Source organism: Antrostomus carolinensis, unplaced genomic scaffold, assembly GCF_000700745.2.
Source record: "Antrostomus carolinensis isolate BGI_N321 unplaced genomic scaffold, ASM70074v2 scaffold4313, whole genome shotgun sequence".
NCBI classification, from domain to species: Eukaryota; Metazoa; Chordata; class Aves; order Caprimulgiformes; family Caprimulgidae; genus Antrostomus; species Antrostomus carolinensis.
In genome coordinates, this window is record NW_010305710.1 from 23,612 (window position 1) to 40,666 (window position 17,055).

The 17,055-nt window shown below is 38.2% G+C and overlaps 1 protein-coding gene across 1 annotated transcript in view; it reads right to left on the minus strand.

Moving 5' to 3' along the window:
• The window catches only part of PITPNM3 (PITPNM family member 3), a gene marked incomplete at its 5' end in the record, with an annotated part of 59,735 nt that overhangs the window by 11,178 nt on the left and 31,502 nt on the right, over nt 1-17,055 (minus strand). Inside the window, 3 exons of the mRNA XM_029084242.1 lie at nt 4,703-4,873; nt 11,565-11,734; nt 14,327-14,508. Of these exons, the coding sequence (XP_028940075.1) occupies nt 4,703-4,873; nt 11,565-11,734; nt 14,327-14,508 (523 nt within the window). The remainder of the gene's footprint in view (nt 1-4,702; nt 4,874-11,564; nt 11,735-14,326; nt 14,509-17,055) is intronic.

Consider the following 17,055-nt stretch of genomic DNA (forward strand, 5'->3'; position numbering starts at 1 on the left):
TGGATGTGAAAAGAATGGAAGGATAATTGTATTACTTTCCTTGTCTCAGGCAAGCATATAGACTCCAACAAAGACAACTGAAAAGAAAACACAATGCTGCTTTCTTATTACTTACCTCATAAGATGAGGAAGTATTATACACTCTCTGTAGTGAAAGAAAGCAGCACAAAAGTAAAAGATCTTATTCTATGTCATACTAAATACTGAACAGCAAGGCACCTGGTCCTCCAGACAACAAACGCCAAATCATGTGGCCTAAAATATCACACCAAATCAGTTCACTGAAGAGAGTAGCAGAATCCATGGACATAAGCAGTAAGGAACAGGGCAGATGCCAAATTGTACCCCATTAGGGGTCTATCTCAACCAGAACCCTGATCCAAACACCAACCAACAGGAAATTCCACAGAAGAAGGTGTAATGAATCCCATAAATGAGAGCTATCTCCATGAAGTGCTCATGACTGGCAGTGTCCTCATGCACACTTTCTGCTTCCCCTTCCAAAAGATTCACTGAAATAAAATGGTTGTGCTTTTAAAACAAATTTTCTGCTTCTAAACTGTTGTCCTGATGAAACAGTTGTAAACTGATACTAATCTAATCCTTCCTCCCCCATTATAATTTTGGAAGAGTTTTGTTTTTTCATTCCCACTAAAATGGAGATGGAGAAAGAAGTAAAAATAGCAACTTTGAACAGTTGTCATGCACTGAAAACATGTTGTCAGCCAATATACCTGTTAGCCTTTTCTGTTATTATTGACTAGCTTAAGACCAGCTTGGTAAGGGGTCTGATGCCTTAAAACCTGCTGTTTATATGTAATACTGTTATTCTAAGCTCAGTAACCCTTATCTCTATGAAGTGATCAAATCAATAAAATGGAAGGCATTTTTGGCAGTTTTTTCTCTCCTGTTTCCTGAATTATCTTATTTTAAACATGTAGGGCAGCCTGCCTTCATGTCTGTAGGTCAGGTCTTTGTTGACTTGTAAGGAAGGACAGAGAGTACTGGTTAGAGACTAAAAAAATACATGCAATACTATTTTTTCTAAAAGCCCTGCACTCAGCTTTTGACTAGGATAGTCTACTTGCATAACTGTTCCATTTAAATAACTGAAAGGGATACTTCCCACCCAAAACAACCTTTCTCATGTCTCTGATGGTCACTAATTTTACTATCATGTTTGAGAAGAAATAAAATAAAGGCAGATCATTTTACAGAGTCTCATCTTAGATAATTATGATAGTTAGAGCCAACACAAAGAGTCAAAGCAACTTCCTCAAGGCCACACAATAACCATTTCCAGATAAAATTAACAATACTTTAGTTTTTGTGTATACAATTGGAGAAGTACTGTGCTTTTAGACCTTCATTTCTATCTATCCATAATGAAGCAGACCAGCCACAGTCTGGACTGGTACTCCTGTACATTCCTTATAAATAAAACTTTGCAAAAGAAAAAAATTTGCAATTATTTCAACTGTGCTGCAAAGTAAAATGTGAGGTAGAAGATCAAACAGTAAAAAGGATTATGATTATCTACATTCTGCTATATCAAATGTCTGAAAAACAGGATAGGTTGAAAATGGTGTTTTGAATTAATACATAACAACCATATTTTTAATCCCTAAGTAGATTTGATACAACATCTAAGCAGCAAAGAAAAAAAAAAAAAAAGAATTAAATCCCACACATTATTAAGTGTCAAAAGACATGACTGGTGGAAGATCAGAGACCTGTCACAAAGCTAAGGCTCACTTAAAATAGCTACAAAAGCACCTTGATTATGAAATGTCAACCAGGCAGCAGCTGAGAAAGCTGCTATTTAATGAAAGGTCAAGATAGTATGGCTTTCTCTGGGCTGCAACATAACCTGGACTTTTTACCTTGCCCTTATAATAAAAAAAACCCCATCAATTAATAAATCATATTTTGTCTGAACCATTATCTACTGCTATGACTTCTGTCAACAATCATCATAGATGAAAGAGTTTTCTCCACCTGCTCTTCATGTCTGGCAATGCTTTCAGTGCAGCTTCGTTTATTTTCACTTGTCTATCACAGCAACACAAGATAAATATCCCCTTACGAGGTGACTTCAAAAAAAAGTCTCCTATACATTCAGAAAATTGAATTTAAATAACACCTCAAATAATTTTATTTTATTAAGCTATTTTATGAATAGCCTAATAATGTCATTGCATCCACATTAGGAATTGTATCAACAGATACACAGTTGCATCTGACCAAATAATTGACAGAAATAGAAATAATTCTCCATGCTAGTCAAGTCTCCGCGATTGTCAAAATCAAGTCTGGTAAGAGTCAGTTTTTATCATCAGTAGGCTCTTAATGGATCAATCCATCACACAGACAAACACCACCACATTAGTACAAACTGAATGACCCTGCGGGCAGACGTAGTGATAAGTATTGATGTCTACTGGATGCAAAAGGCAATCATCTAGATAAACATCTGCCTTGCTCTTAAAGTCCTGCCATTTAAGTCAGACATTTCCCGAATCTCCACGGAAAAAGTAAATTTGATAAACTAAAAGCTTAAAGATAAAATCTATGCACAGGGCAGCTGGCTCCAAGAACTTAATTTGATTGGCAAGAACTGAAAGAAAGCTAAAGAAATCCCCACCTTCCCCAGTTTTCATCACGTTCTCCAGCCTGTATTATCACTGAACCACTCCTATGAATCGTATGGTGAAATTCTCTTCTAGTGCAAGTTTTTTCATGTGGCTTCCAGATGAAAATTTTTTTTCATAGAGGCACCCATCAGGAATGTCAGGCAGACAACAGAATCATTCTTATTTTAATCTTAATATGAGAAAAAGAGTAGGGAATGAAATTGTTTAATGACGTGAAAGATTATCAGAAAAGGCTTGTTTGGGCAGTGCATAATAATTAGAGCTTGGTGTAACCAGGTCTCATCATTAACTGGTTAGGAAACTACCACTCCAGTTGACACCGCAAAGGCTCTCATTTTAAGAAATACTTTCACAAGCCCAGGTATCAGAGAAAGGAAAAAAAATAAACAGGCACTAGAATGAATCCTTTGTGAATGAAGAACCTTACATTCCAAAAGGATCTCAAAGCATTTGCATTTAAATGGGAGGATTTCACATTCATTGAAATATAACTGCAGCGTAGGTGTAAAGCATGGCAATGATTTAACTCTGCAGAGGTTTAAATACAAAACCGTACCATGGAACACTTGCTGATCATTAGCGCTCAGGAATTTTTATTTTATAACACATCCAAAGGGGAATCTTCCAAGCCAGTGCCTTAGACAAACTAAAAAAGAATATCAGTTGTTTCCAAATCACTTACAAAGCCTCTGCTTCAAGAATCACTGTATCTGAAGGGTTTACTTAACACAACAAAAATGGTAAAATGTACAAATGCAGGGTTTTTCATTTGAAAACCAGCCTAAGGGAACTATTCTTCCTGTGACAGTTATTTAAATGAGGGTTCAACTTTTCAAGCTAGCCTTAGATACATCTCAGTAACAGAATGTGTGTCTAACTGACCAGCAGGATTTCCAAGTGCAAAGTCAGGCTTTATAATAACTCCAAGTCAGAATGCAAAGTAGGGTATATATTTCCATTGAAGGAAAATGCATACATGGGGGTGAGGAGAGAGCACATACTCTCTAGTTTGGACTGTCCTTCACCTTGGCTATTCCTTAAGTCAATTCCTGAGGCCAGATCTTCACATGTTTCAGTGAAGCCAACACCTAGAAACTAACTTTCTGCAACTCAAGATCAACTGTTGCTTTTCAAACATTTGATTTAATTGGATTCAAAATGATTTGCATCCAATGTGCATCATATTTGAGCAGATAAAACAAAGGAGTTGTGTGTAGCCTACTGCACAGAACAGGTTCCCAATGATACGATTCTCCTAGCTCCAACAAAAAGAAACCATTGCCATTTTACTATATTAGCTTCCAGCCTTAAACTCTGAATCCTGAATAGACTTTTGAAATATCCTGCTAAGGCTTGAATTCGTGTCTGAATCTTTAGCAAAAAGAATAAATCTAATGTACATGCATGTACAGATACACCGATCAATTTCTTTTTCGCATAGTATGACAAGTCACGATACTTCACACCTATATTTTACTTCATTTTCTACAAAGTCAAACCAGCACAATTCCTTCTACCAGCTTTTCTGCCCACGAATCAGTCTATTTCTGTTTTTTCCTGGACTGAAACATTTATTACCCAACATAACTATAGTTTAGTAGCCTACCTAGGAAAAGAGCAATCAAAAGACAATTTGCCCAATGCTCTGATTTGTCCTGGTAGATATCCGCAATAAAAGAAGCACAAGTGACAAAGAGAAACAATATCCGAGGATCCAGGCAAAGGGCAACTAATTGTAAAAATAAATTGTTTAAAATGACAGTCAAAGACATGGAAGTTCACAAGTGACACTTCAACTAAAGCAGTGATACCACCTTCCAATCCCTCTTTTAACACAACTTCTATCACACAGCTCATATGTAAGAGTAATTTTTCCTTGGTAATCTTCTCTGGTTCCAGGCTTGCTAAATATGTCTGTGCCATTCTGTCCCAGATGGCTTGTATTTAGCATGTTAGCACCTCGGTATTTCAAATCCTCTTGAGCTGTGTAAGGAGAGAATGCTTAAGAGGACAACAGGTAAGGAGAGCTCTGAAAACAGGCACTGTACCTAACTGATGAGATCTTCCATCTCCTAGTGGGTATCTCTGGTACCGTGGGACACTGAATGGAGGCAGCAGGTGGAATCCTTTCTCCAGCAACGGTTCAAGTCTGCAGGCAGAGGGGTCAGCAGAGTGAAAGAAACTGTACACTTGGTTGCAGGCTGGGCGGACCTGGCATACTTGGATGAGAATGAGACAGAGAGAGTTCAGTACTGTCCCTTTACAATTTTCACAGAGTCTATTCAAAAACATGGTTAGTATGGTCTGCAGACTCCAGACTAGCATACATCTGGCCACAAGAAATTTAACTAAATTGTTTGCTATTTCATGTGTGAAGAACACTTCACTGCAAAGGATTTTACAGAGACATCACAATCTGAGATACAGGCATGCAGCAGATGGGAAGACCAGCCAGAGAAATACACAGAATTAAGGAAGGAAAAAGAGGTTTAAAAATCTTGTAAATATATTATTGAGCATTACAGCTACGATGCTCATCACTTCAAATATTTAACAGCAAAATGGTCCAATGGGCCTGTTCTGTCCAGAGGACTTAAATCTAAGTGACAGTAGGAGCAGGTAGGTCACAGAAAGCACTGCAGTTTCTGAAGTCACCTTATGGAAGCTAATGTATAGAAATGAGGCTGGTCATATTATAACAGCAAAGCAATGTTTATGATGCTTGCTGAAGATGTGCAGCTCCTGAGGCATCTGAGCTGCAACTGTAAATGCAAACCTGAAAACCACTCAGCTAGTAAGGCATTCCTTTGACTAAACACACAGCACCAAACCATAACCGATACTCAGATGGATGATCACACAAGACTGCTAAGGTCTGTAAAACAGCTGGTGTAATCACTTCTCACCACATGACACTTCAATCACGCTGACTTGCGCGCGCAACTGAATCAATTCATTAGCGGTTCAATTAAACTTAGTACAGTTTGTATAGTACCGCATTACATGTTAAAACAGTCACTGTATTAACCACAAGAGGAAAAGAATGACTATTTATAAAATATGTTTGGGAATATTATGTCTGCTCCGTGTGAACTCCATGCAAGCAAAACACATTTTCAAACCCACTGTGCTATACAATAAACCCTGAATTTCTTTTGATATGATTACTATTTCCTTGTGATAATGAAAACCTGGTAACATGTATGATATTTGTCCTCTGAAGACATGTTTGGTACAGCATTGTTCCCATGCACAAGCCAAACACACGCTTAACTGGAAACCATGAAGAAAGATGTTAAGAGTTTTAATATAAGCTCACATGGAATATTAGATCTAAAGGTGTCTATCTTAAGTGACATCTCTCACTGAAGCATCCATCATGGAATTATTAAAAAAAAAAAAATCCACACTACTTCAGTTCTTTCTCATTTTCAAGGGCAACAGTCAAGGTATTTGTACATAAGCAAGACTACAATGAGCAAACTTGATTCTGTACATCTTCCTCTGCTGCAGTCACAGAGAGTCACTCAGAGCTAGATCAGGAAACACTAAATTCTTACAGGTTTTCTCAAGTGCTTTCCATGTTGCTTGAAGGAATCTAAAGATTCATGTTCTGGTGCTTGCTGCTCTCAATGGTATATAGGGACAAATCCTGATACAGACTGTATCTAAACTTAAAAGATTGATACTAACTTGTAATAGCAGCATTGCCATAAGCAAGTCAGAGCAATATTTTGTTTTGTTCTCTGTTATATATTAATGTTTGTTCTATACAGGCTACAGCACAGGCACACAATGTTTTCTCTCAAACAAGACAATTAACCCTTTATTGATCACAGGAAAAACCTTCTGAAGATACTTTGAGTAGGTAATGAACCACACCCATGGGGACCACTTTGTTGCATGCGCTCTTGGTACTCTAAGAGACTTGTCTTCATGTCATGAAGATGTCAATACTCACAGCTTCTCAAAAAATGCTATGGGACAAACCTCCCAATAAGAATATACCTATATATAATCCAGTTCTGCCAAACCATGAACTTTTTTATTCTTTGGACATGCAGTATGCACTGTACTTTGCATTCACTGACTCACTCTGAGGATGATGCAGTACCTCTTTAGTTCTGCAGGATTTTTGTCACACAAAGTGAACCATGTGGGTGTCTTTGGGAGTATTAAGTGAAGCTTTGTGGGTTGTTTTTTTCCCTCCATAAGCTCTCTTTGAAAAACATTTTAAGATTGTTATCAGTGACAGCTACTAGGTTTCCAGCTGCAGGATAACCAAAACCTACTTTTGATGTCTGTTGTATGTTGATTTTTCTAGAAAGGATGACTCTGTGCATCCATCAGCACACCTGGTAGCAGATGAAAAGAAAGTGGGAGAGAATAAGAAAGTCTGTTGAGACACTATAGACTTTTTTTCCCTTTCTCACTATCAAATAAATATGAGCTTCATGCCACCTTTGTCCCTTTCCCACCATTAAGTAAGCCATATGCAAAAACTACGGCCTTTGAGATTCTTCTGTGAAGTACCTTTCCACAGTTCTCCAGGAATCACTATTAAGTACCCTTTTTCTTAAGATATTGTCCAAGCAGAGTACAAAATGTACCCATCAGTTTATTGTGCTATGAAAACTGAGTAAATTCTCTCATGTATTCCAGTTAACTGCATCAGAAGAGAAGCAGAAGGGTAACACCAGCAAGACTGCAAAGATCCAAGACTACTTCAAGCTGGATTTTGCTCTTAGGGTTTGCCAGAAAAAATGGAAACAGGTCACCTGTGTGAGAGCATTTAAGCACAGCAGAAATTAATTCTTTGCAAGTAAAGTATAATTCTCTTGCAGAGCCCAAGTAGTGTGAAATACATTCTGTGAGGGAAAGCATTGCACTGCAATTTAATTAAAAATATATTGTCGCAAGCCTGTAACTTTGACATATGTATTTAGGGAACTAGTGCTTACAAAGTGGAGCAGTAAACTGGGTATTATCCTACTAAACTAGAGTTTCCTTCTCTAGTGGGTACTGTATTGGTTTATTCTTTCTTTCTCGTCATGTTCAACATTAACTGTCAGAGCCAAACATAAAGGAAGTGCTTAATGTAATTAAATCAGTTGCCTAATTGCACCTTCTAATACTTCTTGTACAGGAACTTTTTCTATGTATGTCTGCCTTCTCTATATGCACAGAAGGCAGACAGAGATAAAGCAGGCCAGGAATGCAAACAGCAGGGTTAGGAGAGTTGTGAGCATAGGGCAAGCTATGATATTTAGTGGCAACAAGAAAGAACATCCTCCGAGTTACTGGCTGTTTTCATACCCCTCTTCCAACTTGGCAAAGGAATATAGCACATCATGTTCCAAATAAGATTACTTCCTACTACTGTGGCACTTAGCAGTATTGGTTCGCAACCTGACCACGGAGACCAAGTGCAAAACACTCTACCATTACAACCATCCTAAGGTAGAACAGTGCGACTTCGTGGATGTAACTAAATGCTCACGATATATCCAGAATTCTAAAAAACACTGACATTTTCATAGGGTAGCAAGCCTTTTCCAAGGATAATCAGCACACAGAGTGGAATAATCTGGCAGAGACACACAAATGATCAGTACTTTACAAAGTAAGAACTGAGACTAGACAGTGGGAGGACCACAGAAGAGAGTGCTAGAGGGTAACTCGAAGAACTGTCAAGGAAGCACTCAGGGACCAACAGAATATTGAACACAAGAGAATTAAAAGGCATTTGGCAAGGAAATAAAAAATTGGAATGAAGATTTGGTTTTAGCCACACTCTTATTAGTGTAAAGATAAATAAAAATTCAGAAAGTAAAACACGCCAAAATGCATCTGTTCTGCAGACAGAACAGACAAACCTCTGGAAAGAATTTTCTTCTCTTTTATTTTAAAAACTGACTCTAACAAAAGAAATAAATAAAAGCATCCGGAATTTTATTTCTTACATTTCTACCTTTCAACCTTTCATTTCAGTAAAAAGGGCACCTGACTCTTCTCACCTAACTTCTAAATGTCTGCATATGTTTCAATTTGTCTGTTTTCCTCTCAACTGTGCCATAATTATCACTTTAAAATGGGATTCTCTATATGTACCTCTAAAGACTAATTAAGCTTCAAGCAGACTCTGCTCACTTTGAAATGTGTTTGAATGATGGTCAGTTGAACTGCTCTCAAAGCATGCTCCCTTCAGCATACCACAGGCAGGATGGAAGTGAGAGTTAATTTGAATAAAACAGTTTAAAAAACCAGTAATGTGAAATTTTCCTGTCAAAGTGTCTGGAAGGTACCAGAGCTGAGACGGGGGAAAGAAGGACTCTTGGCTAGAGAGTTTAGAAACCTACAGTCCCAGTACAGTGAAGTATTTAAGCATTGAAATTTGCCATCCATCTCTACCTAACCCAAATTCTTTATAATTATCTCATTTGTACACTATAAATTTAAATATAAGAAGGAAACTTTGACCTGTGCACAGAGCTGCCACCAAAATATTATAGAAGGACTGAGAAGTTTGGTTTGCTCTCTGCTTTCCAGTTTCTAAAGGTAAAAATGAAATTGTATGGTACATTAATTTCTTCCAAACTGGTAACAAGAATGCCCGTGCAGAAAAGCTTGCTTTAGATTCCTGTAGCAAGTGGAAAACTACGGAACAGATATATCTTGCCCCAATCTTATCAGTTTCACTGTCTATAAGCCATGTCTCAGACATCTTGCTAAAGGAAACTATCAGAATTTAAAGACACTGTGTTTTCTCATTACTGATACATTCTCATCAATAAATGGCGAGCACATACAGTAATCAGAGTTGTGGTAACCTTCAGAAATTTCCTCCTTACCAGTCAGGGCAAAGCTGTCTCTGTTTTCGACCCTTGCTTTGTAGCCTTCCCCAGTAACACTGGTGAGTTTCAAGTTCCAAACAGCATTATGGCCTCATACAAAACACAGTAAGTCACTTTGTTTTTAAAATTACTACCTGAGACAAATCCCAGTAGCCTCATTTTTACCTTATTCATGCTTTGCCTGGATTTCAGACAAGGAAAGGTTATTATCAGCTTGCAGAACCTTCCCCTGTCCCAGTGATCCTACTTCACTATATAAGGTTTCAGGAAAGCAGCTCTCACCTCTGTGAATACAACATTACTTCTAAAGGGCATGTTTATATGGCCAATGATGACTTTTAAATGTAATTGTCAGACTTCTGAACACACAATTGTTTTCCTATGCAGCACAGCATCCAAGGGAAGAACTTTCAGATTGCACAGAGAATTACATGCAAAACCTGTATCATTTCAGAGCAACCTGTCTTGCAAAAAGCTGTAGTTTTCACACATTTTTCAATAGATCTCCTTGAAGCGAAATGTGATTTTCATCTATGCTCACCAGGACTGACTGATTGGAGGTCTTGCCACACACAGTCAACTGCTGACAGCCACTGCTGGCTATACGAAAATATGTGTCAATGTCTGCCACTGAGGTACTCTCATACCAAACACTGCCAGGATTTTCTACTTATTGAGCAGTAACTAGCATCTGCTAATCAGCGTTTATCCTAAAAGACTCTAAAAAGGTATCTAATGAAGCAGACGCATGCTGTTTCGTATGTGATTCCAGAGTAAATGCGTCCATTCTGATTCACTGAATGGAAACCAGGACATCTTGCAAAAACATAAATTCTAGCTCAAATAATTTGAATCCATATGCACAAATTAATACTAACAGATTTTTCCACATGAAGTTCTACAAAAAAACCCCTCAATTCCCTGCCCCAAACCCCCTAGCAAAACCCACATCACCCCCACACAGAAAGAAGTGTTGCTAATCTTATAAAGAAACCCCTAAGACAGAAAACCAAATTGCAGTGCAGTTTGCAAAGCCAGCCATCACCTATGTAATTTTTGTTCATTTCCCTGGCAGCTCTTTCACAGAAGCAAAAAGCCTTAGTTTGTAGGAAAACATATACAAATTCCCATTCGCTTTGGCTGAGCTTTCTTTTTGCCTTTTTTTTTTTTATTTGAAGAAAACCAAGTACTGCAAATATAAGGAATGAAATGCAAAATTGGAGTTTAATTATACTCTCTTCTAAGTCCATAGAACTTGCTAAAAAAATACCACCAGGTTTCTAAAGGCTCTGAAAGACATGGGTTTGGTAGTTTTTTGAATTAGGGCAGGTAAAATAATTTTAAGTTTATATTACATTCCACTTTATTCCCACAATCCAATGTGACTTTGAAAGCTCAGTCTAATGACGTTACTCAAAAGTTTATAAAGGAAAAAATTTGGAGTCCTGAATCGTTGCCTCTTCTCACTATTGCAAGTGGTTTTTCTCCCTCACCTGATACACAAGCAAGTAATTTGCTATGAAGATGCTGTGCTATCCAAACCATATAGAATGCAAAGAGGCAAAACACACACTGAATTTTGAAAAGTAAAGTATGCTCTTACTTTAACTGAAAAACTGAAAAAATCCTGGTGTATTTAGAAATAAAACAACAAAATCCTGTATGTGTCTCATCACTAGGCTCTGTTACCAGAGAGGAAAAAATGGCTCACAGCCAGCACACCTGGGGGCCAAATTTACACATGAAGCCAGATGTGAACGGCATGCAATGCTGAACCAAGCACAGATGTTATTTTTGGTATATTTTGCAAGGACTGATCCTTGATGAGGTGCAAGCTCCATGGTGTATGACATGGAATATATGATTAACAGCACAGAAAACACCCTCAAAACAACCCTCATCACCTCAGTACCTATCTGCACCAACACTCACATCTTTTAGAGGAAGAAACTTACCTCACCCCTCAGTCTTTAACTAGTCTTTATCTCCTTTTATGAGTCTCTTTGTTTACAAAGGTCATTAAGCAGCCTGTATTCTAACCCCAGAAAGAGCTTACCATCCAGGCCAGGCAGAACAGTACTCCTCATGGCCAGCACCAAACCAAGCGGTGATCCAAAGAGGAAGAAATCAGACACCTCAAATTCAAATCGGCCCAGGTTTACTTCTGAGAGACTGGAATTCACAGGAGGAAAGTCTGCACCATCTTTCAGCACACTTGAGTGGATGCTGAGCAAAGAAAATGCACTGATTCAACAGTAAGAAAGAGGACAACCAGAGAAAAAAAATCCATTCCCAAAACAGGCTGCTTAGAAAGCTCTGTATCTAGATCAAAGCAATATGCCTTACACTGTAGACAGATACTGCAGTACAGCAGCCACTTACGATTTCCAGTGTGGCTAATACAGTAAATTTATTACCTTCAACATGCAAGAGTTTTCTAGAGTTATTCTACAAAGTACTTACTGGTCAGTTATACAAGGACTCTGAAGACTGAAGTTTACCGCCCCTCCCTTATAGCAGTACAGATGTATGTAAGCTTATTCTGAAACTACTGCTACAAATTCTAACCTACTCAAGTTGTATGAGGATAATGGTTCTAAAAGGTTACAGTCACAAAGTATGTTACATGGGTACATAAAAAGCATTATTCTAATCCATTCTCTGAGTTATGAACTACAATATCACTACTTTTCAACTATTTATTACAGATTGAAATTAGTGATGCTTATAGACAGCTTTTAATCTTTTAATTGATTTAAACATTTCCATTTACTTTGTATGCCATATGTACAGGTGGTAAATACAGATCTCCTATCCCTCACTGACAGAGAAAAATCTCACTCCTCATTTACTTCTGCTGGAGATTAAATAAGTACATTCAGAAGCCGAAAGGAAGCATATACACCTGCTGTCCAGACATGAGACAGAGCAGCACATGCCTCCAGAGTGTGCAGAGCCTGACTGAGAGATGCTGACCATGCTGACTTCCACCAGAGCTGTAACTGAAGCCCTCGTGAGTTATCTACATGCTACACTTTGCATCAGTGGCCAAGCATGGATCAGAATCCAGAAATTCTGAAGACTGGTCCCAAATCAGGCTAAGACACCAGGCCTCTCTTTCAATCTGAGAGACTAGTGACATTCTCAATTTATAACCTGATGTTATTAACTGAAACTCTGGGGACCAAGCCTAGGGTCCCTTTAGGGTAGAAATGAAGAAAGCCAAGAATTACAGCCATCATCAGCACAGCGGTTAGGAGTTAACCTCTCTCTGCCAAAAGCACTTGGACAAAAAGCACAAGCTGACACACTGAAACACAACCACAGCGTGCAGGACAAGGACATTTCTGTGTGAGAGAGCCATCTTCGTAACCTCATTACTCACACTGAAATGGTACCTCTAAATTGCAGTAAATGAGGTCAAGGGGAAAAAAGTCATAATGATCTTAGGCGAGTCTCACAGTCAGGAAACCAAAGGCTTGGAATCTCTCTCTATGTACAGTGTGGGTCAAAGGATGACACGGTTTGGTTTGATTTGTTCCACCTCCCCCTGCCCTCCACTTTACCTTACTGAGCAATTTTTTCTGCTGTCTTTAGCCTATGTTTGTCCAGCTATTCCTCAACAACTTTGCAATAGCCAAAAGTTTTAGGAGTCCAAAATATGAACGGAAGATAACACTTTTTCATCTCCTTGCTTAAGTACAGTTGCATTTAAAGCTTTCAGTTTAAAATCATACATACACAGGAAGCGAAAAAAGGCTTGGAAGAAAACTGTTATCTTTGTCTTTTAATTATCTTATTATTTCTCAAGTCTGAATGCTTTAAACAAAACACAGTACTCCTATACAAGAACCCAAAAGTGACAGACCGAAAAAATCTTCATGTTTTCTACCATAGACAAGCAAAAAACCAACCATTCTGCCTCAGAAAGACAACACATTACAACATATCTATATCCAGAAAACCCAATGGTTTGAAAACAAAAGCAGAATAGACAAGAAAAGCAAAGCAAAGGACATTCAGTCAAAGCAAGAACATAAAATTACCTTAAACTGCTACTAACAAAACTGCCAGACTTGAAGTAAAGTCTGCACTATACTCAACTGCAGCAGAACTGAAACTTCAACACACAACAGGACTTCTCCCTCCACATCAGTCCCAATGAAATAAAGGAAATAAGATGATGGACAGAGGAAAAAAAGCATAAATAATTCAGATAAGTAAAAAAACAAATAGCTTAGAATAGGAAGAAACAATGAGACAAAGGGCTTATCTTCCCATATAATATGTGTTTTAAAGGTTTTTTAGGATCAAGGAAAGCTAATTAAGTTAACTTTCCTTCTCATTTAAGCCAAATGTTTATGCAGGTTTTTTGTTTTAAAGCTGATCTGAATAGCTCATAGACCAATGGGAGCACCTAAAGCAACCATCTCACTCTTCAAAGAGTAACAAAAAGCCTGTAAGTGAAGTTAGAGGGATCTTTAGGAAAAAAAAAGGTAGCGTAAATTTAGAATCAAAGCATTCATCCATCTTGATTTGTGTGGGCTGCACTGAAGAAATGGAACTACCTGCACTTAGTTTTGCATATTCAAAACTCTCACAGCTGAATAAAGATTAAATAAAAAACTCTCCACATGTAAGTAAGTTCATACTAGTCCCACTATATCTATGGTTTTCTTTGAGGGGTACACAGGGACTTTAAGCACACCTCCAGAAACACACCACGAACAATAAAAAACTATTCTGTTGCTCTGGTGCTGACAGGCTCCATTCAATGGCAAGCCTATTTCTTTTACTCAGTCATCAAACATTAGTTACCTAGACAGGAAAGCATGATGTTGGGTTATAGTATCACAGTCATAGCTGGATGAGTCACTCTGTTTCCTAGGCAATGGCTGCCTTGGCTTCTCATCCTCCATGATTCCCAAGATGTCAATATTGCTTTTGCTCAGGCGTTTGCTGCCACCCAGACTTGAGTCCTCTGCTAAGAGGGAATTATCCTTCAGAGAATAAACAGAGCAAAAGGAAGATTTAGACAGTGACCAAAATATGACAGAGCTTATATGAAATGGCTGCATTTATACATTTGACCTCACTTTACACAAGAAAAGGTGGAAGGGGTTTTACTTTCTTTCTGCAGTAGAAAACATGGAAAGAGATGAAGATTAAATTTCGTTGTAAGATGTATAGCCTAAAAGCTGGAAAGAGAATCAGGAATTTCAGGGGCAGGGGAGAGGGGTAACATAAAAGCTTTATCCCTCAGTACATCATCATTCTTAGAGAACTATAAATATCATAAGGTAATCAGAAGGGGTCTTACCTGAGTTCACAAAATGGCCATTACAACATTAATGGTCTTGCTCATCATGTTCCATGGATGCGGGACCTGATTTTTTAAGAATGTGAACTTCTGCGGGATGCAAGAGGAGATCAGTGGTACCATATCTTTAAGGTACCCCTTCAAATAGGAAATAGATTTTTTTATTGTTCATTTCCTCCAGCACTTCTGCAGCTTGCACCAGCATCCTCCTTGATATATCCCTATTAACCCCAGACTTTTTTTCCTGCACCCATTTCAGTAGCCAAGGCAAATGCTGCTTTTTAACACAAATGCCATTGGACTGAATCCCCCCATTCACGTGTGAGATCTGGGTGCATAAGGCATGCAAGATCTGGTTCTTTCTAACAACTGTGTAATCCAATTCTGTGTAAATCTCCTATTCAGATCAACAAAATAATACAATGTGAAAATGCCTGACATCTGTTTTTACAAAACTTCAATGATATGAATAACAAGGCACACTGGGGGAACAAATACAGCTAAATACCTTCTAATTGCGTAATTATTGGTTTTCATCCACATTCTACTAACTTTTACAATGCAGTACTAGAAAACATGGGATGATATGATACAACTAGCATTAGCACCTCAATAACTTGCAGAAGATTAGTTTAGGACCAGCATGTTCACAGACAATTATTCCTGTGATGGTACAATGAAAAGACTTAACATGCACGTAGGAATCTCTTTCCACATTTCATGGTAACGTAGTAAAATTCACATCATGCCACCTTTCATAATAAATCTCTGTAAAGTTTAAGATCTTGCTTGGCATAATAGTAATGTATCTGCAATGTTAAAACTAAGCCTCACTTCTTGTAGTTATTACTGTTAATGAGTGCACAGAACTATTTCACAGGGCCAGGTAGGAGATGAAGACTCCTGCTGTGTGTTGGCAGCTGACTGCCTCCACTGTTTTGTGAGCTAAAGTGATGTCAAACCAAAACAAAGTCTCCACCTAAAGTATGTGCTTCCACTCAGTTCAAGCCAGATCCAACTACAGGCCCTAGTTGTATTTTTTATGTAACCAGGAACTTTTTTCAGCCTGACCCTGACTCTATGTAGCTTGCTTTGCACCGCAGTTTACAACCTTACATTGAAGCTCTGTTACAACATCAGTCTTTTTTAGCAACTCTATCTACTCCCTGGAACACCAGGAACCTTTCAAAGCCAAAATTCCTATAACCAGAGTGTTCCTGACGGAGTCTGTTACAGAGTAAGTTTTTATAGGTGAATTCTCAAGAACGTAAGTGAACAACATTTCTTTAACTGCTAGTATCTCATGATTATGCCAAACTGATTCAGCAAAGGTATTTATTTACCTCTTAGCCTTTGTGATGAGTTCCAATCTGTAGCTTGTTCACAAGCAACAGAGCCATGAAAATGCATTATATTAATGATTTTAAATTGTAACTTGAATGCTACAAATATTCTGCAACCTTTGCCTAAAATTCCAATTTGGTGTTTTTATGACAAATTATTAGAGTGCATAAGTATATTCATGGTGACACACAAAATGGAGGTGAATCCACATACACGTAGCTGAAGGGGAACTCTGAGATTGAACCAAAGCCCATGAAATGCACTGACAAATCCATTGATTTAAATTGGCTGTAGGTCCAGCTCTTAAACATTATACTATCAGTGACTTCTGAAAACCAAATTAGTGCTGTCAAGGCTCAGCGTTTCACCAAAACCCTGGTGACATTTTAAGGCTCTCTTCGTTAAAATCTTATGGCGGCATCTCTGCTCCCATTACTTTTTAAAAAGGAATTGCTGTCAATGGATTGTGAAAAACGGGACCCTTGAAGGTACCAGAGCAAGAAAGGAGGCACAAGGAAGTCAACATGATTAAATATTTTTGTTTAGGTCTCCTGATTTCCCGGTTGTCTCAGGAAGAAGGTTGGCCGTTGGAAAGGCATAAAGTTGACAGTAACATAACACCAAATACTTTTCTTTCAGTCACACGTTTCTCCACAGTATTTAAAAACTAGGTTGTGTCACCAAAGAACTATCTGAGAAGATTTTTTAGTAATGGAAGCTAATACTTTCATCCCTGAAAGCTGTCAACAATTCACTTTTGTCCTCTGAGGTTCAATAACAGGTTCTCCTTCCAGAGGTGTGCTCTCTCGTGTCACAAGACAATCTCAGACAGGTCAAATTTTCAGTTTGACAGTCTCAGAACAATACTGTGTGGGAAAAGCAT